The following is a 26,293-nucleotide window of genomic DNA, read 5'->3' on the forward strand; positions in this document are numbered from 1 at the left end:
GTATTGTATGGCATATTTTGTAAACACCTTTGTTTGAAATGGTAACATTTCTACATTGAGGCATGGGCACCAGGGGTAATTCTTATGCAACCCAATTAAAGTACATCTTGGGGAGAAAAAAAGAGAAAAGACGGCAGTTAATTGGCCTACGGTTTAATTAAGCTGTAACTGTTAAGGGGGAGTTCTCAGTATGTGAGATTATAGGGCTCATTCAATGTACACATATTTAAAATCCTATATATTATGTAGCTCATGCATATTCTAATTGCTCGGAGTGAGATCTCAGGAAAGAAGGGGATTCTCTTTTCCCAGCACAGGACTTTCAGCCTTGTCACAAATGTTAGCCTTGCCCAGAATGGCCGTGGGTAGTTAAACAAAATATTATCATTGCAAGCGTGTTCTACTGTGGAACAGTTGGTGAGTTATATTATGGTGACAAGGACAGATGGCTGTATTGTCAAAAGGACACCTCACATCAAAAAATAAATAAAAATGCAGCAGCAATTTCAACACATTTACACCGTATTGAATGTATTTAATTATACTAACTATATACACAGTATAGGCTACTATATATGTGGCAGTTTGTCCCCAGACTCCCCAAATTAGTCATTTCATAGCATGCTTTAATTAACAGATACAGTAACGTGCTTCTCAGCTCATTTTTGCAAAGGCTTCAACAGATTGTGTCAAGTGTCAGACACGTGCGTCAAGAAACACACCCATTGTGTGTCAAAACCTGTTTACTTACGTGCCTTTCAGAGCTCGGTTCTATTTCTGGGGCACGCGCCACCAAAACATGTATAGATAACATCTTGAGGAGTTCAAACTTGTATTGCAGTGTGTAGGCCTATGTATATTTGTGATTTTACTTGTTTGACCATTCCAAATGCTCTATTGAGAAACACAAGTATGTGTTTTGATTAAAGGCTGTCGATGAAGGTCTGCACAGATCCTGAAAACATTTTGTAGTTTCTTTCTGTAAAACTACAGTAGTACCATCCAGTAGTGGCAATGCTGATGATATTTTTGGGAGGTCAGGCTTCGATCCCCCAGCTGGGTCATACCAAAGACTATAAAAATGGGACCCAGTGCCTCCCTTGCTTGGCCCTCAGCATCAAGGGCTGGATTGGGGGTCCCTGCGACATGTAGCGTCATGTCCAGGGGGTGTATATAGCCTACTTGTACATCAAGCCGTCTCACGCAACAGAAACAGAAGATAGGCTCCTGACCCTATAGGCAGTGGTGGAAAAAGTACTCGCATCTTTTACTTAAGTAAAAGTATCAATACTGCAATGGAGAAGTACTCTGTTACAAGTAAAAGTCCGGAACTCAAAATGTTCTTGAGTAAAAGTACAAAAGTATTGGTATCAAAATGTACTTAAAGTACCAAAAGTAAAAGTACTCATTTCTTTTGAAAATAGCAGATCCACAAGCTCACAACGCGCCGCGATGCGACGCGTTGTGAGCTTGTAGATCGGCTATTTTCAAATAGCCTAGGTATAAAACAGGGCTAAAGTGGTTAATGTATGTTTTATAATGTAATGATTTATATCTGCAAAGTAACTAAAGTTTTCAAATAATTGTAGCGGAGTAAAAGTACAATATTTGCCTCTGAGATGTAGTGGAGTAGAAGTAAAAGTATAGACACTTGGAAATACTCCAGTAAAGTAAAAGTACCTCAAAATTGTACTTAAAGGGCAAGACCACTTTGGTAGAGGTTTGGGTTGTGTAGTTACCTCGCCATGATGTAACTCCAAAGGTGGTCAAGAAATAAAAAATAATTGCTGCATTGATTATAAATTGATAATTCAAAATATGCTCCCCATTGACTTACATTGTACAGTAAAACAGCTCTCAAAGTTGCTCTTTTAGCATGTAAACGAATGTAAACAAAGTCGATTCAGACAATATAGAACATCACCAAACCCAGTACAGTTTTTTTTTTTTTATACAAATTTTAACTTACTGTTGATTTAGCTATTTTTATTAGAAAGAAAACCTGGACTGGATCGGCGGATCCAGATCCGGATCTTCAAATAGTAAAATCATCAGGAAGTTGACATTTTTATTAAAAAAATAAACAGTACTGGGTTTGCTGATGTTCTATATTGTCTGAATCAGCTTAGTTTGTGTTCGTTTATGGGCTAAAAGAGTGACTTTGAGAGCTGTTTCAGTGTACAATGTAAGTCAATGGGGAGCATATTTTTAATTATCAATTTCTAATTAATGGAGCAATTATTTTTCATTTCTTGTCCACCTTTGGAGTTACATCATGGCAAGGTAACTACACAAACCAAACCTCTACCAAAGTGGTCTTGACCTTTAAGTACAGTACTTGAGTAAATGTACTTAGTTACTTTACACCACTGCCTATATAGGCCACAGAGCCAGTGGTTCCCAAGGCTACTTACCACTTACAATAGATGAGGAGAAACTCATTAACGACAAACAAAACCACCCTGTTCAACATGATGGCAAACAAACTAAATATAAAGGTATATATAGGGCTACTTTGACGTATTCAATTCTCCCACCTAAGAACACCTGGCTTCGCGTGACACGCGTCATTGACACTTTCTATCTTTAAGTTTAAGACAGAAAGGGAAGAGGGTAATGTAATGCCATACTTTGCTATAGGTGAATTCTAATTACCGCCTGACAGGAACAAATGCAAAACAATGCGATTCATCTACGCGTTGCGCAACACATTAGGAGAAATGTAGGCAAATGACACACATTGGGAGATGATAAAAAAAAAATTATGTTGGAAATAAGTCAAACTAAAACAAAGTGGATACAAGTAAGGCAAGGAACAAAAGAGAAATTAAGTGTTCATATTTTGCTACTTACTGTACTGTATGCTTTTATTATTATGCTTGCACTGCATACAGTATATATTCTTTGTTTACATTGAGCAAGTGTAGTCTTTAACTGACTTTTATAAAAGTCCACTATGTTGGCCTTCTTCTCACTAAAGTGCACCGCAAACTGAGAGCACTTAATACAAATTTGAATGTTTCAACCTTTCAGCACAGAATTACTGTTCGAGGATTAGAGGTTTATCTCCATCCCTGAAGTTGGACAGCTTTAATGACTGTCCAGATTCTCAGGATCTGATCTGTGTTAAACGTGTGAGGATGAGTCAGAGAGGCCCCACGTATTGTAACACTCGGCTATTTCCACACCATGATCTCATTCTCGCTGAAGGGCCGGTCTGACACGGATTTCCATTTCGTCTTGGTTTTCGGTGACATGAAAAAAAGGCTCCATGAGAGGCGTATAAAATGACACGGTGCTGAAACCGAACTACAGAATGCAAAGTGCCACTTCAGATGAAGAGAGAGAGCCCGGCCCTTCTGGGTCATATAATCTGCAGGATTGAAAATGGATCTCATGCTGAGAGCGGCGTCCACACAGTGCTTGTGTGTGCAGAATCCTTTTTTTTGTGGGCTCGCTGCCTGGTACACGGCACGTTTGTACACATTTACACATCAATGGTAAAGCTACCGCATGATCCACTGTGGGGATGGGCTGTTACAGATATCAGACGGTAATCTTCGGAGCAGCAATATGACGTCTAACACAGCCTTTCTTGCTCATGTTGTTTGATCCCGTCTTATGGTAGTCACAGCTTGATGTGCCAATCTGCCACATTGTGCACTCAGGTCAGTTATATGACACAGATACAGACATGAAGAGACAGCACAGATATAGCTCGCTGAACGTTGGAACCAGCTTATATGTGGAGATGGATATTATAATGCTGTTAACCCCTATTCTAGAGGTGCAACTCCGTTTTACTAAGAGTCTAGACTTAGTAAAACAGACCTGAGTTGCAACTGTACTTGGGCCACTATTTTCCATCTACACCAAATCACTTCTATGTGGACAAATAATAACAAGAAAATGATACTTACACAGAGCTTTTACAAAGAGTGCGGAATTGGCTGGTAATCCAGCCTGACGGCGTGTCGCAGATTCGACTCCCGATCCCGACGACCTTTGCCTATCAAAAAGGAAAAAGTCCCCAAAAATATCTTTAAAATAAATAAATATTGTGTAATAATAACTTAAAAAAACATGTCTTGCGTCCAAAATGCTTGTATTGTTTACTTCTGTAAGCTGATCAGCGGATATCATACGTGCAGTTTCCAATTTCTCTCTCTGGAAGCTTTTTTGCCTCCTAGTGCCTGCCTGCCTTACAGTGGTACAGTGGTGCCTGCCTTCCGTTTGCACGGGTGCAAAGTGCATGAGGGCTGCCTTATACATAGTAGATGTGACTCAGGGAAATAAGGAACCTTGTTGTGATGTGGAGTGGAGTACCTTAAAAAAATATATAAGAAAAAAAAAAGAAAACGTGTCAGTGACATGTGGGCAACAGGAGAAAGTCACACTCACACACAATTGTGGTCACAATTTCAGGTTTTTCAGGCCTCATTAATACATAATTTTAGAGGCAAATCCATTTGGCCTTTTGTTTCACCAACTTTCTTAGGGCAACGAAAGCCTGCACAGCCGGGGCAGCATTATTATGCAGAATCCTGAATGTCACAAAGCTATAGTCTGGAGCCGTAGTTCTGGTGTAGTGGCCTCACCTCCTCCGGTTACCGGATGTCATCCACGCTACTGAGCATGTGATTGGCTGTCAGTCTCCCATCAGGGGAGCCCCTGACATCTAGGGTGAGTAAAAGGAGGGGAAAAGGGCAGGAAGCTCACTGAACTTGCACTATAGTGGCAGGCAACCATCTGCTCCGAAAAAAACACCTTCCTGTGGGAAACCTTCACCGCTAATACAGACTCCGAGAATATTTACTTGGCCTTCTCCCCCTGAGCTATCACCCACCTTAACCATTTAAACCCTGTATCGTCACTGTTGGCTGGAAACCTTGCATGTCCAAAACTTTATCTTTTCAGGAAATGGAAAGTAGAACTTGGGTAGCACTTGCTATGCATCCTAGAACTTGTGTTCCAATGGAACCAATAGTTATTATTTAACTGGACCAACAATGGAAAACAAGCCGCTGGAGCTTTTTGTGTTATCCTTTTTGTGTTATCCTTGTTACATGAGCTTGTTCAATCAAAATAAATAAATAATAATAATCACAAACCTACAGAGATTTGTGTATTTCAACCCGCCGTGCGTCGCCGTCCCTATTTTATTATATGTTATAAAAAGAGTACACCCTTCTCTTGACAACTTCTGCCGATCAGGTATACAACAAGAAAAGCCGTAGATATTGCGAACTGGTTAACCTTGTGTGGTTAACCAGAGTCACCCCTACGTCCCCTCAATCCTACGATGTCCTCACACTCTAGAATGCCTTGTGTGAAGTGGTCTGCGTAGTCATTAGTTAGTCACCCGTCAGTCATATTTCATAGTTTACCGTTGCTGTCGGGGCAGAAACCTCTTATCTCCATATTCTAACTTTTTGTGTTTTTTGGTAAATTAACGCCCTACTTGATCATACTACAGCGTCACACAAAAGCATCAAAAGTATAGCAGATACACAAGCTCAAACGTTTTGAGCTTCCCTATCTTTTGGACATATGAGTATCTATCTAGGCAGTCTACCCTACTCTGACTGTTTTTATTTTATTTTAATAAATACTTCTGAGTTATCCATAGCTAATATCAATAGTATAACAGGCAGATTCTACCTTAGGATATTTATCAGCCAAATTACAAACATCTAAGCCATTCCTTTCCGGGGACCTTTATTGTCTCCGCCAGGCCGAAAGGCATGGCGAGAGAGTATGTTTTTCCCCCTGTCCGTCTATCCGTCCGTCCGTGTGTGTGTCCGTCTGTGAACAGCTAATCTCCGGCACCGTTGGCTTGACCACAGCGAAACTGTGCACACACACTCCCTGGATACCAATTCAGAACCTCTGCCCCAAGTTTTTCACATGGGCCTGTTATAGCGCCACCAGGAGGCCGCTTTTTGCAAAACAGTACTCCTACAGATTTTCTCCAAACGTCACGCAAATCGGTACACAGTATCTCTATAGTCATTACACGAAAATTGTTTTTCATATTTTTCATATTCCATCCTGATTGGCTCAAAATGGCTTTCAAAGTTTGCAGAAGTGCTCCGTGTTGAACAAAATGCCTCAAATCATGAACACAGCATGCAATTTCCGTTAAATTTTGCACGTAGGAAGAAAATGGCCGAGGAAGAAATGCCACTTCAAAATTTTCAAATCAGCCTCATGGTGGCGCTATAACAGGCCAATTTGTGTTTTTACCCGTAACTGCACCGATCTGTTTACAACTTCGTATGCGCACTCCCAACAGGTCAAGGAAAAACCTTTGCCCTGCATTTTTCACATCTGCCTTTTATAGCGCCACCAGGAGGCCGACTTACGTATATGGATATTACTCCTTCAGATTGTATCCAAATTTAACATAAATCGTTACACATGATCTCTATAGTCATGTGATCAAGACGGATCTGTTTGATTTTTCATATTCCAACCTGATTGGCTACGATTGACATCTAAAGTTTGCAGGAATGGCCCGTATTGAACTACATGCCGCAAATCATGAACGCAGTGTCCGATTGCCGTGAAACTTTGCACGCACATTCACACTACGTTGAGGAACAAATGCCACCCTTTCAACATTGCCCTATTATAGCGCCACCAGGAGGCCGATTTTTACAAAACTTGATTCATCACGCAAACCGGTACACATTATCTCTATAGTCAAGTGATCAAGACGGATCCGTCCGATTTTTTACATTCCATCCTGATTGGTGAATTCAGAACATTGCTGGTCCACATACCTACCTGACCTGGCGGAGACCTGTGCTCCGAGGAGCACTTTTTCTAGTTTCTACTGCTGTCATTTCAGCCTGCTTTGGAAAAGATGAGAATTCTTGAATGTGAGTGTTTAGGAACAAACTGTCACTATGTATGATCACTGTGAGCTTATATGACTCTAAAATGAGCAGTATATTTACGCGTAGCTAAATATTTATATATCTATAAAGAGAAGTATACTGTATATGTTCGAACTAACTAAATGTGAACACTAAACATATGGAAAGAAATACAACACTGGCATCGTACCCCCCTCTTTCTCTCTCTCTCTCTCTCTCATGCACACAACACTGGCATCATACCCCCAAACACAGACACCCACCCACACACACACACGCGCGCGCGCACACACAAAGACACACACACACGCACGCGCTGCACACAGGCCTCCCACCGCTGTACGTGACGGGGCCCTCAATGGGGTTGAGATTAACTGGGTTTTGAGGGAGGGGTTGGGGTTTGGGGGGGGATTGCACCACCAGTAGGAGAGAGGATCGTTTATCAGCGGTCTGAAACAACGACTGCTGGCATGCATGGCTGGAGCGGAGGCATTCATCTCCTCCAGCTGACATACAATAACAGCCCCCCTCTTGCCCTGGAGAATACCACTACTGCCTCGCCACCGTGACAGTAGACCGGCTCTGCAACACAGCTCCAACTCCCTCTGTGTGTAATTATCCGCCGCTATTAGGGAACCATGGGAGTAGCCCCCCCCCCACCCCCCAAAAAAAGGAGATCTGCAGGTCGCAATCACCAAAAAACAAAACCCCCGAGAAGAGTTCTTTCAGCTTTTATCCATCAGGAGGTTTTGCACGTCTCCATATTGACCAGCTGAACACAATGCCGTCTAACGAGGACAACAGTCTGTCCACTAATTGCCAAAAAATGTACTGTAGCCATTTTGCATATTCTCATTAGCACAGGGTGTTCTTAATCACCGGCGGCGGTTGTGCTCAACAAAATGAGTTTGACAGTACACAAAATGCCAAACATCCATAACGATTTGGGTCATTGGTCAGTGGATCTGCAAATGATGTTTGAATAAGCATTTTCCTAATAATTTATATTTCTCTATACAAAATACTAATGAATTCATACTATTTCTGCTGTGTCTAGATCTCATTCCAAGTTTAGATAACGCAGTATGCTTTGTTAGTCTTTAACCACATCTGTATACTGTATGCACTAACCATACTGTATAGTGCATTGTGTACGTGTGAATAGACAGGGTAATAGATTAGACTCAGACTTATGTAGCTTGGACACTTACCACTAGATATAATAGTGAATAAAAATACATTCATCCTGATAGTAATTTGTTTTATTTTGAGCCAGGTAGCCTACTATAAAAACATGATTTCATAACTCCCCTCTGCTGCCATTTGTCCCAATTTAAGTTTAAAGCATTGCGGAACAACTTTAATCTAACTTTAATCTATAATGCAGCATCTTCATTTCGGAAGTGCACAATTTTCCATTTGTTTAGGACATTACAGTGCTCCAGAACAAGAGCTGTTCATAACATTATGTAAATCAAACAATAATAATAATAATAATAATAAACTTTATTTGTATAGCACCTTTCATGACATGAAATGCAGCTCAAAGTGCTTTACAGAGCAAGGATACAATTACAGTTAGAACCAATTTAACAATAAAGCAAACAAAAATAAAATAAAATAAAATAAAAGCAGTAAAATGCAGTAAAATGCAGTGGCCCTCGCCACTACACAACTACAACACAAATGGATATAACTTAAATGTAGTGGCCACTGTCCTCTACAACACAGCTAAAGAAATATCCACACTTCACACAATTGCCAATATTACATGTGTACCTTGTGTACCTTAGTAATATATCTTCACACAATTGTCAATATTACACCTTAGTAATATATTTTCACTTAGTAATATTACACCTTAGTAATATATTTTCACCATGTTTACCACGTGTGGACTAGCCCAGGGGATCTGCTAACTTATCACATCCAAACCACACACCGTACACCCCTGAGAATGATATCGGGGTTATACAAGATATATAGAATAAACATAGACAAAAGGATCTGCCCTGGAGGGTCCACAACGTGTCGACGTGCTAAAAATAAAATAAAATAAAATAAAAGCAGTAAAATGCAGTAAAATGCAGTGGCCCTCGCCACAACACAACTACAACACACACAATTGCCAATATTACATGTGTACCTTGTGTACCTTAGTAATATATCTTCACACAATTGTCAATATTACACCTTAGTAATATATTTTCACTTAGTAATATTACACCTTAGTAATATATTTTCACCATGTTTACCACGTGTGGACTAGCCCAGGGGATCTGCTAACTTATCACATCCAAACCACACACCGTACACCCCTGAGAGTGATATCGGTAGATCTACAAGTAGATACTGTATATCAGAGTACAGAGAGGAAAAAAGTGTACACTGGCAACAATGATTTGGCTTTTCATTCATCTCTTCATTTATATTAATCAGACCATGTTTATTATATCATGGTGCGTCCTCTGGCCTTTTGAACATGTAAACAATTTTTTCCCTAATATTTCAATATGGCACATCATCACCCTATATTACATTTGAGAAAAGTCAGCCCTTCTTGTGCCCCGGTGATGCCAACTCATTGTTTCGGTATCAACACAACAACAACATATCACATGTCACTACAATACTAGCCACGTTCTCGCTTTATTTACGCATTGTTTTGTCTACTTTTCATTGCTCACTATACATTTGCCTCTTTGGAGCATGATTATTTTCGTCCAACAATATTGGCCGAACTTCTTGTAAAATACATTTGAAAAAACTAAACACTAACAAATAGGAAATTCGTATTTCACATTTTATTATGCAATTCGATCTGTAAATGGAGAAATACTTGACAGCAAAAATGTAGTGTTTATAGTGATTTACCACAACATGGAGCCACAATATGCCTGTCACAGCTACTGCACGATCACAGCAGCAAACATCAAACCCACACCGTTGTTTTTTTACAGTGTGATCGGGTTATGGTAGAATCAACTTAATCGCTTTTGTGTCAGCAAAAGGGTGAGCAAACATGGACGAGAAAGATGCACCGGTAACATTTAGCTTCCCACTAGCAATGCTGTTAGATTTAAACAGCTGCAACAGTGACCTTTATCTAAACTGGTAATCTATTTGTTTCTTCACACGACGTTGGTCTCTCTGGACCTTGGCGGACAGAAAGTAAGCTGATGTGCTGAGGGCAGCATATCACCAGTTTATACCGAGGTGGATGGGAGCACTACACTATAGCCGAGCTTCCCGTTGTGTCTTTTTGATTAGTCAGCTGATGATCACTGACTTTGACTGCAACAGTAACTAACGGGGCCTCTGGCTATGTTGCAGTCGGTGTGAAACAGGTCATGACCAAACAACAAACCGCGCAGTTCTTCTGCTGTACCTACGGTTCTTTTTTTTCCGATGTTCGTGCGCATTTGCATTATGCTTTGCATTCAGCGCTTTAAATAGCACTGCAAAATACTAGGGATTTAACCCTTAATCATCGAGGCCACGCGTTTTCAAAGTGTGAGACGATTCCCCCCCCTGAGAGCAGGAGCCGTGCAGAGACTGCTAGAAGGGTGGGTGCTCAAAGTTCACAAAAGGCACACCGAAACATTCTTTTAAAACACCATACGCCATAACCTGTTGAATTATAGCTTGCATGTGTCTGTCTGTGTGTGTTCATCTACGATAAACCTAGAAAATCATAGAAAACGTCAAAGAACTAATACAGAGAATAATACATTGAACTATTAATGACACAATAATATAGCTATTGTAGCTCTGAATCAGAATTCTAGCTTCAGTTTGATAGTCCATGCTTTTAGATTCTTGAAAAAGAATATGCAGTAAGGCTGGCCTTTATTAAGATGCCGATTTAACCAAGATGTATGGCCAACATATGAAAAATAAATTGAATGTGCACTTTGGGGATCAGGGGCAAAAGTGCATGTGCTCATGCCCCCTCAGCCCCCCGCCCCCTGCACGTGCCTGCTGGAGAAGTGTGTGAGCATTGCGGGGGGGAGTGGGCGGTTGGTTCAGTCAGGGACATTGAAAGGGACAGCCAGTCAGGATGATAAACATGAACGTTACCCTATGCTCATGCAACAAAGCATGCAGTGTTTGCTGTGATCCAAATTATATCAGTTTTAGTTTGCCTGCACACAAATGCTGATACGATGAGCACTTTTCTTTTCATATTCATTCATTTCTATTCATAACCGCTCTCTCTACGGCGAGAAGTAGCACTCATTCATGTGTAACTGCGTTGCATGCGTGTGTAAACGTAAACTTGGCAGCAGTGGTGTAAAGTAACTAAGTACATTTACTCAAGTACTGTACTTTAATTTTGACGTATTTTAGTTTACTTGAGTATTTCCAGTTTTATGTACTTTTACTTCTACTCCACTACATCTCAGTGGCAAATATTGTACTTTTACTCCACTACAATTATTTAACAAATTGAGTTACTAGTTACTTTTCAGACATAAATTATGATATTATAAAACATACATTAACCACTTTAGCCCTATTTTATACATAGACTATTTGAAAATAGCCGATCTACAAGCTCACAACGCGTCGCGATGCGACGCGTTGTGAGCTTGTAGATCGGCTATTTTCAAACATTTTTGTACTTTTACTTTTGGTACTTAATGTACATTTTGATACCAATACTTTTGTACTTTTACTCAAGTACATTTTGAATTCCGGAATTTTAACGGAGTAGTTCTACATTGCAGTATTGATACTTTTACTTAAGTAAAACATTTGAGTACTTTTTCCACCACTGCTTGCCAGTGGTACAACTCATTGCGGCATTAACAGACCGGATAACAAACTACAACAGTATTACTTAGATTACCAGTTGAAAGTAGCGCATTGCCTCTCTTCACGAGGAAGAGAGACCTCTCTCTCAATTTGTCTGGATGCAGATTGGCCTTTAAAGTATGAAGGAGGAAGATGAAACAGCACTTCAACATTAGCTCTATTAAATGTTATCTGCATTTGTATGACTTAATGCTGAACTGTCTGACCCTCAGTTCAAGGGAGAGGGAGACCCACAATTAACGCAAAACAACTCAAGAAAGCATTGTTATTTACAGCAGTGCCCTACTGCGTTATCCATAATCTGAGAGTAATTTCCCAGTGGGGAATAAATCTACAACAGCCTGGATTGCTGGCCAGTTTATCTTAACCCATTAAAGCCGGGAACGCATCTGTGTCGTTTTAGATTTCTTTGGCTATTCAAAAATAGCAGATATACAAGCTCGATATACGAGCTTGTAGATCTGCAAAAAATAAATATTCGTGAAAAATTGGTGCAAATCTTTGAATATATATTGTTTAAAGCGAACATTTGTGACTCAAATCTTTGCTTCTGGGGGGTCCCTGGAACAACATATTTTGAGATGGGGGTCCGCAGCCAAACACATATCATTTTGGGGGTCCTTGACATGAAAAAGTTTGAAAACCACTGATTATAGCAACAAGTTATTTAAAAAAAAAACTGTTTAGATTTAGAAGACATTTTGTAGAATCCCCAGAAGCAAAGATTTGAAAATGTTTGCTTGAAAAATATTCAAAGATTTGCACACATGTTCATGATTTTTCCAAAAATAGCAGATCTACAAGCTCGTAGCGTGGCACTCGGTGCTTGTATATCTGATGACAACAGACGCTTTCTCGGTCCTAATGGATTAAGAGTGTGACTTAATGACTGAAATGTAGATGTCCCCTGAACATTCCACCATAATACAACAGCACAATCACAGCCGAGCCGATATCAGCCCTCTCTCTATTTCCTCTTGTCATCCATCCTCCACCAAATACAAATTAGCTCAAGTCCCCGGGGACATTAGCAAATCAAGAGCTTAGCCAGTGTCGCTGATAATAACAAATGGCATTAAAACAGCATTCATTTAGATAGTTAATGTAACGTGCACTGGGTGCAGGGGGGGGGATGCTTTATACATTAAGTGAGGTGGTAAACACGCACATGTAGTGTAACAGACAGTGGTGTGTGCTCCCTTTATGGAGGCCTGAACCACTGATGGACCCCCCCTGCAAACCCTGGCCCTGCGTGGGTCGATGTGAGCAGCCCCGTTCTCCTGAGATGAGTCATTCTGATCTCTTCTGACAAGCCACATTCTGCAAGGAATGGAAGGGAAGGGAAGGTCCTCCGAGAGAGAGAGAGAGGCGTTGGAAGACGGGAAAAAGAGAAGATAGAGTGAGAGAGAGACAGAGCTGCACAGGGCTGCATTGACCAAACACTTGCCCCCGGGACGCCTTCCTTCCTACTACTAGCTCAAATGATGCACAACATGCCAGAAACGTCTCCACCAACATGAGAAGGTTTGCTGGAGAACACTGCCGATGAAATATCCAGAAAAAAGAAGGCGACTGCTTTATGCCACTTGGGCTAAAGGCTAATTAATCCTTTGTCAATTGACCGCATGGACCAAAAATGTCGTGTTTGCAACTGGAAAAAAAATAAAAGTGTTGACGCTAAATGCAAAGTCAGCGTCCTTTTTTTCTCCAGTTGGAAATACGATCTCTGCGTGGTACGACACAGTCGTTTGACGAAGTATAAACGATCGCTTTATCCCACTTGACTGAGTGGGCATGAAACAGCCCATCTCGGCTCCTAATTCCATTCAGAAATCTGTCTCAGGAAATGATGAATCTCTGTGGGAGCAGCATGATTAATATTTCATGTAATAAATATTGAAATGAGCCTTTAAATAGTAGAGCATGACACATTAAATGCGAGGCCTTATTATCATGGAATCCTGGTTTCATAAAAAAAACAAGCTTAATGAGAATTTCAAAACATTTATTGACAACAACTTTTCAAAAACTTGTCCTTGATATTTCGCATTACAGCAACATTCCAAAACATCAAGATTCTTTTTTCCTTTTTTACATTTTTTGAATATTGATTATTAACCCTCCTGTACAGACTTACAGGAAATGTTGAAATTGATGTTGAGATTTTGTTACATTACCACAACATCCTTTGATGATGTAGATGTACAACTTGTTATTTGTGATAAAAAAGATTCATTATTTATTTATTTTTCAATCCTCAACAACACCCACAAAAAAAACGAGGGTTTTTCCCTCTACAATGTTGATCCACTGTCTTGGCCTTGGAGGGTAACATTTAAACTAATCTCTCAAGAACAGATCCATCACTGCGCTTGAATCTGTCGGTAGCCTTGTTGAGAACCTATTCACATTGGCTACAAGTGGGCGTGCCATCAGATCAGGAAGCAGGCCGCGCTTTACCCAATCAAATGTAGTGGGCGGGATTTATGTGTGTGCGGCTTGTTTCCCACTGGAAACAAACCGAAACTCATTTAACAATAGCGTCCTCGGAGCCGACAAAACCACGTTACACATTAGTAACATTAGTAACATTTTAACTTGCTCTTTCATCATAGAAACAAGTGGGCTTATAACCAAAACGATCCATGTTCCGTGGAGAAATATTGTTAGTGGGAATGAAAAAATAGTCGCACCACCGGAAGTGGAAGGCTGAAGGCAGACCAAAACCCCGGTTTCCCTGAGCACGGGTCCTCCGTACAGCTCTGCCCAGAGTCAAATGAATAAGTGAAAAACAGCAGAGGGCGCTGTTTTTCCTTTTTTTTTGACGATGGGTTCCCAGATTGCATTTCAACCAGCTCCTTGTGATGGGCCTTTTAAATGCAAGTATGCAGATGTCCTTCCTTAGACAATTATTACTCTTACACTGAGTAATTGTCAAATTGTCCAATTTGTACTTGAGTTAAAGTACTGCCTGGACTATATCGGAAAGACCCGTATGTGTTTTTTTAAATACTTAAGTGTTCAAAAGTACATATTACAAAATATAATGATAATAGTGAAAATAGTCGATCTACAAGCTCACAACGCGTCACGATGTGTGTAACTTGTAGATTGATTATTTTCACTAATAGAGGTTCGGGCCGCTGCGGGGCCCTCACATCTAGCACCGATATGTCTGAGTAGTAGTGTCGGGGGATTTATCAGAGTACCCATTGTACCCGTCTGTCTGTGTCCCTTTTGTATCTGTCAGTCCTTGTCCCTTTTATGCCCATGGAGATCCCTGATGATCCTCATCAGTGAATGCCCATATGCCCATATATGGGCATACGGGTTGGATTGGTGGTTCTGGTTAACTGGCTAATATCTATTATGCTCATGTATGGACAAATCAGTTGGATCTGCGGTTCTGGAGAACTGGATTTCTATGCTCATATAGCCTATGTGGACATATCAGTCAGATCGGTGGGTCTGGAATCTGGACGACCGCATATCCGAACTACATGGCGGGCACCGCACTCCCTCGAGTCCTTGCTGATGCGCGCCTTTCCCAAAATGCTTGTAATTTACAGTACTAGTCCATACCCGGTGAAGTGCGCAGGCGAAAGTATAGTTGCAAACGTGGGGTTATTGCGCGTCCTGTCGAAAAACGGGCTTCGCAGGTTCCGTGGGCATGGTCAATGTGTGTGTGCAAATTCAGATCAATTGCTCCAGCCACTGAGGAGAACCGGGCAGACAGTTTTGGCCTCACCACCACCACAGAGGTTTGTAGAATTATAGGAGGATATAAATGACCAAATGCGATCGGCATTGATCTGCCCACACTGTCACCAACATCGCTGCTGTTTGCCTATTAAAAAAAAAATATATATATATATATATATATGTGGTGGGTTATAAAAAAGCTGATTAAATCTTTTAGAGTCAGCGGAAAATTCTTACATCTACACATGCCAATCATTATGTGACAGTTAGGGCTAATGTTCAGATCTAGTTCCCAGTTTGATTGTAGCATGCGAGAATTACTTCTGTTACGTTTTTGTAAACAGTTTAGAAACGACCTTGAAGTGGTTCATTTGTACGCACCTGTCAACGCTTCAATCACTTAATTACATTCTGCTGAAATTCCCTTTTTCTGTTGTTTCATGGAAGTCTCTCAGCTGTACATCTAAACAAGGTCCCGTTTTCTGAACTAAATTCTCCTTTGAGGTTTTCAAAAGTTAGTTTTGTTTAGTTTTCTAAGAGGATAGGCCCATAGCTGTCAATCTTTTTTCTCTACACCTTACAAAAAAAAAGTGCATGCCTATTGAACATATTTTTGTGCATGGCTAGTCAAAGTATCCATTCGCAAATAATCTCTGTCAGGTGGAAACCTCATATGTCCAAAACTTACTTTTCAGGATTATAATTCAAAAGTATCAAAAATAGCAGATCAACAAGCTCAAAATGTGTCACTTCGCACCACGTTTCGAGCTTGCAGATCTGTTCATTTTGATACTGTATTCATCCATGCAGCACATTGATAATGACAGGGAAAAAACATACAGCAGTGACTCTTTTCCTTTATAAAAGTTTAATTGCATAATACACAGTAAAGGCTATAGCCTACCTTTATGGTGTGGCTCATATGGGCTGAGCCATCCGTGTGTGTGTGTGTGTGTGTGTGTGTGTGTGTGTGTGTGTGTGTGTGTGTGTGTGTGTGTGTGTGTGTGTGTGTGTGTGTGTGTGTGTGTGTGTGTGTGTGTGTGTGTGTGTGTGTGTGTGTGTGTGTGTGTGTGTGTGTGTGTGTTCTTTGCTGTCCATTCCAAATGGTGCTGAAATGCGAGCGTTTGGCTAGGTCATGTAGGCTGGTTATTGCAGGTTTATCGTGGGGGAGTGGTATTCAAATGTTTCGAGCAACCACCGGCAGAAACATAAATTGGCGTCTATGGTTTAAGTTGAAAATAAAATAAAATAGCTGTGGAAAGCTCATACTTTTTTGGGGGGGACTGTGAACTTAGTTAAAAATTCATGAACTAGCTCCTTTTAATTTGTGTTTGCTCTTGTAAAGTGTAACCTTGTACAAGACTGCCTGGGAGTCTGAGAAGGCCAAATCTGAAGTTTTCTGTCTCCTTGAAATTTGTGTTGTGTTTTGTTTAATTATTTTTATATTAACAATCTCATACGATATTTTTTCTAAGATTTCTAAGATGATTCTTCTAAGATAGAATTGTCTCCCTTAGTCCCTTTTGGTCTGTATATTCTTTTCCACCTAGACTGGCCTGAGGATGAGATTGACCCAGATTTATTGCAATGTGTTTCCATCTAGCCTGATACTCCAGGGAGCACCAATAGACTATGTATCTAATTTGGGCAGTGTAATAGTTCTCTCTGAGATTTGGCAGTACTAGACCTCTGTTTTCCTTGTCATTTTGGAGAGTCTTAAATGTTACGCTTGGCTTTGCTCCGGCTCAGATAAACCAGGATATCTGGTAATCCCACGCTGTAAACATAGAGTCATGGAATTCTGACTGGTAGTGATAAGAAATGGCAAAACAGCCGCAGCAGCATTTAATTTCACAAGCCAAATTCAGTTAAATCCAGTACCAATGTTGACCTTTTTTCTGCATTGTCACGAGCCAATCCGAACCCTGGGAATATTCTACTCTCCCAACTCCTCTCTGCCAATAATTTTCTAATCATTACATTGTAGTTTGTTTTCAGTTCCTAAGTGATTGTTGGCATTCCCAGTATTTCAATGATTTAGCATCGTACTTAAATGTATATGCCTGCATGATTAGTCTTGCCTATATGCCTTAGTTAGTTGGTATGTAGTTAAGGGAGTATATTTTTGTAATATTTTGGATAGTTCGGATTTTGAAGATAGGTATATCATCTTCAAAAAGTCTTATTATATGTTAAGTTCCTCTTTTGCTGTGGTGATTGTGTTCAGCTGGTTGTTTTGTCGAATAGCTTGAGCTAAAGGCTCTATGAATATTGCAAGAGTGATGTTAATGCAACAGCTCTGGCACAGGCCTCTAAACAGCTGACAGATGGCCATTTATCTTTATTCTAGCGGTTGGGTTTTTATATAAAGATCGTATGCATCTAATAAATTGGTTATTGAAACCCATCCTCTAGAACTCTATACAGAAAAGGCCAGCTATAACCTTCTCTATGTTGAGACTGATCAGAGCTTCATTTAATTGTTTTTCATTAGCCTGTTATATGGTGTGTAAGTAAAAGTGTGTCGGGCGACTGTTTATTTGAGTTTTTATTTGTTTTTAGTCACTCTCAGCAACTAGTTTACCATGCAGTGTGTCTATTAAGTGCTCAGATATTAACCAATTGAACCCCATCATCCATATTCTCAGGGGAACATTAGCCAAAAAATAGCTCAAACTGCGTCACAATGCGTCGCATTTTTAATGCGACGTATGTTTAAGTGGTTAAACATTGGACATTACTTCTGTGGATTTTGGCATGCGTTCTACTATCGGCCTGAGTTACCGTTACCCAGCAGATCCATACACCACCAAAACCAGGTATGCTATAACCGTGTTGAACGTTTAGAGCTACGACATGCTTCAAGGGAAATACCATCAGCATCGCCTCTGCTAGTGTCTGCTGAAAAAGTCCATTGGTAGGAAAAGGGCATAAAGAGGAGGAATAGGCTCTATGCACAGCAGCTGTATTGGAACGAAATTGGGCCCCTTCCTTACTTCCTTAACAGGTGTTACCAATGATACTAATGAAGGCTCTGTTCCATTTAGTGTAGCACAGTGGTTCTCAAACTTTTTGATTTCAAGGACCCCCATAACTCTGAGTGTACAAATGGAACCAAATGGACCCGCATTTGTACACTCTCAGAGTTATACACCCATAAGGGTCCATTTGGAACACCCTCAAGGAACCATGAGGTTCCCTGGACCACACTTTGAGACCCACTGGTGCAGCAGAGTGTTTCCAGTGAGCCAACATGCACAATATCAGCACCCTGACTCTGTTTGACCAGAATAGAACAGAGCCTTCATTAGTATCATTGGTAACACCTGTGAAGGAAGTAAGGAAGAGGCCCAATTTCTTTACAATACGGCGGCTGTGCATAGAGCCTATTCGAAGGTGAAGAGGTGAGGAAGTAAGCTCCCATTGCCTCTTTTTATTCAGTCAAATGTGCCCTCATTATGATACAAACTGCGATGGTATTTCATTGTATGCTCTATGCAAACTACTCAAAACTAAGCTGCAATAACGACATCATATTACAAGGGAATGAGGAAGAATCGAGTGGATGAAAACCATATAGAGTCTGAACCTTTTTCTCCCATAGAAGATCCATCCTGTCTGCTGGAGAGAAGACGGCAAACAAATGTACAAGCCATTGCAGTTTTACCAGAGCCCTGTTAGTCAGCATTACCTGCTTCCACCTCTCACAGCGAGGACGTAGGGTTGGATTTTGAGAGGCAAACTTGTTTTTAGTCGGGCGCCTGGGTGGGTTACCACCCCACCGCCCCTTTTTATGTGTATCTTGAATGTTTATAGATGTTTTTGCCACTCCCCACTGTTGGCCTGGGGAGGAGTGTGGTATAACATTGTGATATAAAATGTATCAAACTTGTTTGATACATAATGCTTCTTTGTTTGCTTGTTTATTTATATATTTTTTATCTAATATATTTTAAAGTTTCCTGGCAATTTATTCGTTCAAATCAGGTTTGGAAATCTTTCCGCAGGCAACCCTTCATGTTGGATTCTTAGCACCTCATGTCATACATTTACTTGAACATTTGAGATGTGCACATCTTTGTAAGCCATGTAGCCAATCCCATTAAAAAAAAGTGTGGAAAAAAAGAAGAAAAAAAATATTATGGAATCACGTACTGCCCTCCCCTTAAGACCTGGGGTGGATTCCTTTAACCTGACCTCGCCAGATGGGGGCGGTATTGACTTCACAATACAGCCTCCATCTGGACTCGCTCAGACAGTAGAGCTGCCCGCACCGCTGCGTGTTCGAACCAATCAGCGGCTGCTAGGGGCGGGATCATCCAATCACCTGCCAAGTAGCTTGAAAAAAAAAAGGACCGCCCCTTCATGACTGTGCTACCGAGGTCCCAGATGGAAGTAACCTGTGAAACAAATGTGACGCAAGCTTCTTCCATCTGGCATAGTCAGGTTAGGATTCCTTCTGGACAGGGTGCATCTATCTTACAGTTGTTTTCCAGCAAAGATCATCCTCTGCTTGCAGTCAGCCAGAATCCCTCCCATGTCCTGGATTTTGGCCGTGACAATCTCAATGTTCTCACTTGGTTCAACCTCCAGGGGGATGGTCTCGCCAGTGAGGGTCTTGACAAAGATCTGCACTCCTCCCCTCAGATGCAGCACTAGCCAGAGGGTGGATTCCTTCTGGGTGTTGGAGTCAGACAAGACGGGGTGAGGCCATCCTCCAGTTTGTTTAGCAGCAAAGACCAGCCTCTACTGTTGATCAGCGGGGAATCCCTCCCTTGTCCTGGATTGTGGTCATCATGTTCTCAACGTTATCACCTGGCTCATCCTCCTGGGTTATGGTCTTTGCCAGCGTGAGGGTCTTGACGAAGATCTACATTCCCCACCTGAGTCTGAGAGCAGAGAGTGATGCCTCAGCCTGCGTCTGAGGCATCACTTGTTTGCCAGTGAAGATCAGCCTCAAGACTCAGGGGAAACCCCTTCCTTGTCATGGATCTTGGTTGGATGTCTCACCGTTGTAGCTTTGTAGGCTTCGGCAAGAGTTCTAGTTCTTCTTCTTTATCAGAGCCTCGTTTATGCTGGGCATCACACCGCCATGAGAGATGGTGACCTTGCCCAGGAGCTTGTTGAGCTCCTCGTCGTTGCGGACGGCCAGCTGGAGGTGACGGGGGCTGATGCGGGTCTTCTTGTTCTCGCGGGCTGCGTTCCCAGCCAGCTCCAGGATCTCAGCGGTCAGGTACTCGAGAACGGCCGCCAGGTAGACCGAGGCGCCGGCGCCAACGCGCTTGGCATAGCTGCCTTTACGCAGCAGCCTGTGGACACGACCCACGGGGAACTGTAGCCCGGCACGGGATGAACGAGACTTGGGCTTAGCCCTAAGTTTCAATTTTCTGACTCTTCCACTCATGATTAAGTTATCTTTCCTTTATTACACGATTACAAACAAAAAGCAACTGCAATGAATCAACACTCTCTCCGTCTTTTATGTTGGCAGAATGGCAGTGATATCACAGTTTGTTCCGATACCGCATTGTGATTGGATGAGAGGCATTGTCAGTGTTTCCAAATATAGAAATATAGAATTCAGAGCCAATACACCTTATTCAGCTTACATGTACTGTATACTGTATCCTTCATGTTCTTCACATTCGAATGATAAATACGAATAATAAGATGTACTAAGATATGTATCTTATATTCTTACATTTTTAACCAGCACTCTGTATCAATCTCTTACTACAAACACCTACACTGCAAAACCATGAGTGTTGATTAACTCAGATTTGGATTTAGCATTTTCTTAATTAGAATCACTGATATTCTAATGTCTATTTAAATGTGAGATATGCTGTATAGAAAGATTGGCTTGTTAGCGGAAGACTTTAAACCGATTGATTAGCTGGGACAATCTGAACATGCAACTGTCAATGTGGATTGTGAGACACAGGATTGTACTCTCCTGGGGCCTTATTTAGAAGACTAGTGCAATACATGCGCACATGCCTGATATGATATCCCACACCAGTTAACTCCCACAACTCCCGCAACATAATGCATATTCGAGCAGCCCAGTGGTGCAGCCAGCGGTCAAAGCTGCAATCCAGAGCTTCTGTTTTTGTGAATAAAAAAGTTATTTTTACACCAATCTGTACGGTAGAATACTTAATACTCTATAACTAACACAACGGTGGTGGAGGTATTAGTCTCCCATGCTCTTCGTCCATTGAGACATTTAGACCCTGTGTGTGGGTGAAGACTACTTGTGGACACAAGAGGTATTGCCTGAAGCTGAAATTGCACCAAACGAACATGCTGTCTTAGCTCATTGTCTCCGCCATAGGCCTGTCCCCGACTAAGGATTTGTTTAGTCGACTCTAATTGGCGACTAATTGCCAATAGTCGACTGGCAGTCGACTAATAAATAAAAATAAAAAAAAACCTTTTTTTTTTTTTTTTTTTTTGGGGGGCCAAAATACATTTTATTTCAAAGGGCCAAGTCTACACAGTTTGTTTTGTCTCCAGCAGAGTTTCTAGTGTCTCTATCTCTCTCTGGAAGAGGTTGCACATGAACTCTGCAGCCGCACTGAGGCGCTCCAACACAAACAATACCAATACAAAGACGAGGAATTAGAAGAATAAAGTGTAAGTTACGTGTGGTTGCAGGCGTAGACTTGGCCAAAAAACAATTTAAAACATTTTTGGCCCTTAAAAAAAAAAAAAAAAAAAAAAATCTTTGTTTTCTTTTTTTTTTTTTTTTTCGACTAGAGTCGACTAAGAGACACTTAGTCGACTCGGACCCCCCGCGACTAACCAGTCGACTAGTCGACTTAGTCGAGGTCAGGCCTAGTCCGCCAGGCCGAAAGGCATGGCGAGAGAGTATGTTTTACCCCCTGTCCGTCCGTCCGTGTGTCCGTGTGTCCGTCCGTCCGTCCGTCCGTCCATCTGTCTGTGAACACCTAATCTCAGGCACCGTTGGCCCGGTCGCTGCGAAACTGTGCACACACACTCCCTGGATGCCAATTCAGAACCCATGTGAAATTTTTCACATGGGCCTGTTATAGCGCCACCAGGAGGCCGATTTGTGCAAAACCCATTTACTCCTACAGATTTTATCCAAACGTCATGCAAATTGGTACACAGTATCTCTATAGTCATGTGATCAACATGGATCTGTCCGATGTTCCATATTCCATCCTCATTGGCTAAGGTTCGCTTCCAAAATTTGCAGAATTGGTCCGTTTGGAACAAAATGCCTCAAATCATGAACGCAGCTTGCGCTTTCCGTGCAATTTCACATGCACATTCCCACTAGGCCGAGGAAGAAATTCCACCCTTTTCACATTGGCCTGTTATAGCGCCACCAGCAGGTATAATTTAGCAAAACAAATTTTTGGAACAAAATGCCTCAAATCATGAATGCAAGGTCCGATTGCCGTGAAAGGCCCAAGAAGAAATGGTCCCCTTTTCACTTTGGCCTATTATAGCGCCACCAGGAGGCCACAATAACCTACTGTAACCTGGCGGAGACCTGTGCTCAGAGGAGCACTTTTTCTAGTTAGTAGGTCGTTCTGCCTTCACGCGGGAGACCTGTGTTTGAACCCCGGTTGGACATGAATCTTATGGATTGCAGCGTCAAGACAACAAGAGCTACAGTATTTCTAACCTCGCATGACCTGAACTGACTAGCGGGATCCGGTCTAGGCTACGAATTCCCTAAATAATATCTATATCCGGGTTGGGAGCTCAAGGGTTAACGTTCCCCCACAAGAATTTTGAAAATCGGAATGCCTAATGTAGCTAGTCGCTATGAGTTAGAATAAAACACAGACATAACGACGAATTGTACCAACAAGTATTTGCAGAAACTTGCCGGATTTATATGATTTAAGAGGTTTATATAGGTAGGCCCTACCACTATGACAGCCCTGGTAATTATCCATTCGTAACTCAAAGAGTGTAAAGTGTAACCCAGGGGTAGGCAACCGGCTCTTGGGCCCTCTCCCGTGGCTCCCAGTTGCTTGGGCAAAGAAGTATGCAAAGGAATAAGAGGTTTTATTTCTGTTTTTTTTTTTTTACTGTAGGCATAAAGTTAAGTTATTAAAGTAGTGTCGCCCATACACCAGATAAAAATAAGAAACTAATCATTGAAGGAAAATAAATAATGTATTGATGCTTGGTTTGTTTGCTTTCACCACCAACGTTTCTGGCTTACTGGTATACTTGATCTGCATTGAGATATTAGCAAACAATAAAGAAAAAAGTTATATCAAAACACCAGAAAAAGCACACACCGCTCGAGACAGATTTTTAATAATCTTTTGGGCCAAAAATGGCTCTTTTGATAATAAAGGTTGCCTACCCCTGGTGTAACCAGATGAACCTTAATGGGTCCATTTGGTTACATTTGTACACTCTAGTTAAATTAAAGCGGCAGTCTGTAAAATGTAAGTCCTTCTCGTGATTCAAACCCGGGTGTCCCGCCACGCAGGGCACAACATTGCCCACTTGGCCATTATATTATGATATTACGTTTTGAACTTCGTCCACTACCACGTTTTTCAATCACTCTTGTGCCATCCGAACACAGGGATTACATTTGTCAGTAGAAGAGCAGGGAGATGACCTCCAACCACCGCACTTAACACTATTACAGTATAGTAATAGTATACTGTAATAGTCTATTATAGTTTCATTTACAAAAAAAAAGTGATCTGGATTGCAGCTTTAACACTGTAGCTTGACGGTTTTAGTGTTATCAGAGATGATGAGAAATACTGCACATGATTCTTTCATCTCAGAGTTAAATTAACACTCAGGATATTACTGTGTAGGCACTGTATACTACCCTAAATCTACCTGGAAGAGAATTGGATGATGTTATGACATCCTTAATACTAATCTGTCAGACTCAGAATTCAATGACAGACTATGAGCAAGAACAAGTCTGTACTGTATGTCCTATTGAACTTAGACGGAAATAGACTAGATGATTGTCTGTCAGTGTGATCTTATGATTACATATGAATGCAACTCAAAAAAGTATTTGCCGTTTAGATACTTTTTTTTATATCACTGTATAATTGATTCAAAGGATTAGTGCCCTTCTGCCACATAAGTGTGCATGGCTGAATTTGATCAAAACAAATGTGACACAATAGACAGCAAGGCTTTCTTCAAACAACCTTTTTATTATTTGACTTTTTCCTTAAGCTCATATTTTCACTCGCTAAATATTTTCAAAGGGAATGTTGAAAATATAAAGCATATCTTTGATCCTTTTGGGTATTCGAAGGTCATTTTTTTGCTCACTGAAAAACATTTTTCAAAAGCAATCGTGAATGTGTAATCTGTTAGCTCATTGTTACTGCCACTTCAAACACGCATCTCTGTAAGCGTCTAAAATGAGCATCTAGAGTCTAGAAGGTTCCGCCATGCCCTTCTCCTCAAATGGGTAAAATCAAAAGAGGAAAGGAAAATATGTAGAGATTGATTGACTTTAGCCCATTCAAACCGGGAACGCATCTTTGGGCTATTCAAAAATAGCAGATATACAAGCTCATAGCGCGGCACCGAGTGCCGCGCTATGAGCTTGTATATCTGCCATTTTTGAAAAATCATGAACATTTATTGTGTGCAAATCTTTGCTTCTGGGGATTCTACAAATGATTCTACAGTTATTTAAAAAAAAAAAACTATGTTGCTATAATATCAGTGGTTCTCAAACTTTTTTCATGTCAAGGACCCCCAAAATTATATGTATTTAGCCGCGGACCCCCATCTCAAAATATGCTCTTCCAGGGACCCCCCAGAAGCAAAGATTTGAGTTAAAAATGTTTGCTTTAAAAATATATATATATATTCAAAGATTTGCAAAAGAATATCACGATTTTCAAAAATAGCAGATCTACAAGCTCGAGTGCCGCGCTATGAGCTTGTAGATCTGCTATTTTTGAATAGCCAAAGAAATCTTTAAATGACACACAGATGCGTTCCCGGTCTTAAAGAGTTAAAATGTACAAGTGTATGATTATACATGAAACCCCAGTCGGTGAGCTTCTTTTGTCCGTGCTTTAATGTCGAGAGATTAAAGAAAAGTGAAATTATGAATAGCAGCTGCTCTGGCAATGCCATTGCACAATGAGCACAACCTGGTTAATTATACAACAGTAGCTCTGAGCTTTTTAGGTTTGCATTTATTCATTTTTGCAGGCAAATAAACAAGTAAACAATGGACAAATCAACATACAGGTGGCTCGAAACTCTTAGGGCCCTATTTTCGCCGGTGTCTTACCGGTTGGCATGACCCCGCTACCCGTGAATTACCACGCCTATGCATAATGTAACGGGTAGCGCAGGTGTTTTAGGGATAAGGCTGGTGTCCGAAGATAGCAACTTTCAATGCTAAATCCCCAAATTGTGGGTTTGGGATCTTAGAACGAAAATAGAACCCGAAGTCCCCCAATTCAGTCTTTTGAAACTTTATTTGATCACAAAATATTTTACACTCTTATGCAAAGCTATGTGACGGAATGCTCACCAGCACAGACCAAATAGTCCAAGTAAATACAAATCACCGAAAGCTGAAATTTAGTGGTGCTGTAAGTATAGCGACAATAAGGCAAGACAAGTTTATGTATAGCACATTTCTACAACAAATTTTATTGCTTTATGCAAAATATTATATGCATTAAAGGACAACTTAGATTTTTTACAACCAAGGTTTATGTTTTTAGCATGTAATTAAAGTAAATAAAAGATGAGCGTTACATTTTTTTCATTTACTGCTGTCTATAGTTTTAATAATTTTCGCGATCTTTTTTACAGTGGGCGGGGCATTCGGGCAGGTGGCTAAATATGTCTTTTTTTACACGATAACCCGGCAATTTCTTTATTAT

The 26,293-nt window shown here is 40.9% G+C and overlaps 2 protein-coding genes across 2 annotated transcripts in view; one reads left to right on the forward strand and one right to left on the reverse strand.

Annotated features, from left to right (window-relative positions):
• The window catches only part of dtx2 (deltex 2, E3 ubiquitin ligase), a 449,633-nt gene that overhangs the window by 196,503 nt on the left and 226,837 nt on the right, over positions 1-26,293 (forward strand). The gene's annotated exons all lie outside the window — the stretch shown is intronic.
• LOC308090702 (histone H2A.J-like) lies at positions 20,443-20,805 on the reverse strand (the record flags this gene model as incomplete). Its single annotated transcript, XM_080435967.1, has 1 exon — positions 20,443-20,805. The coding sequence occupies one exon, from the start codon at positions 20,803-20,805 to the stop codon at positions 20,443-20,445; it is 363 nt and encodes a 120-aa protein (XP_080292093.1).

Source organism: Gymnoscopelus braueri (genome assembly GCF_963280865.1).
Source record: "Gymnoscopelus braueri genome assembly, chromosome: 8".
NCBI classification, from domain to species: Eukaryota; Metazoa; Chordata; class Actinopteri; order Myctophiformes; family Myctophidae; genus Gymnoscopelus; species Gymnoscopelus braueri.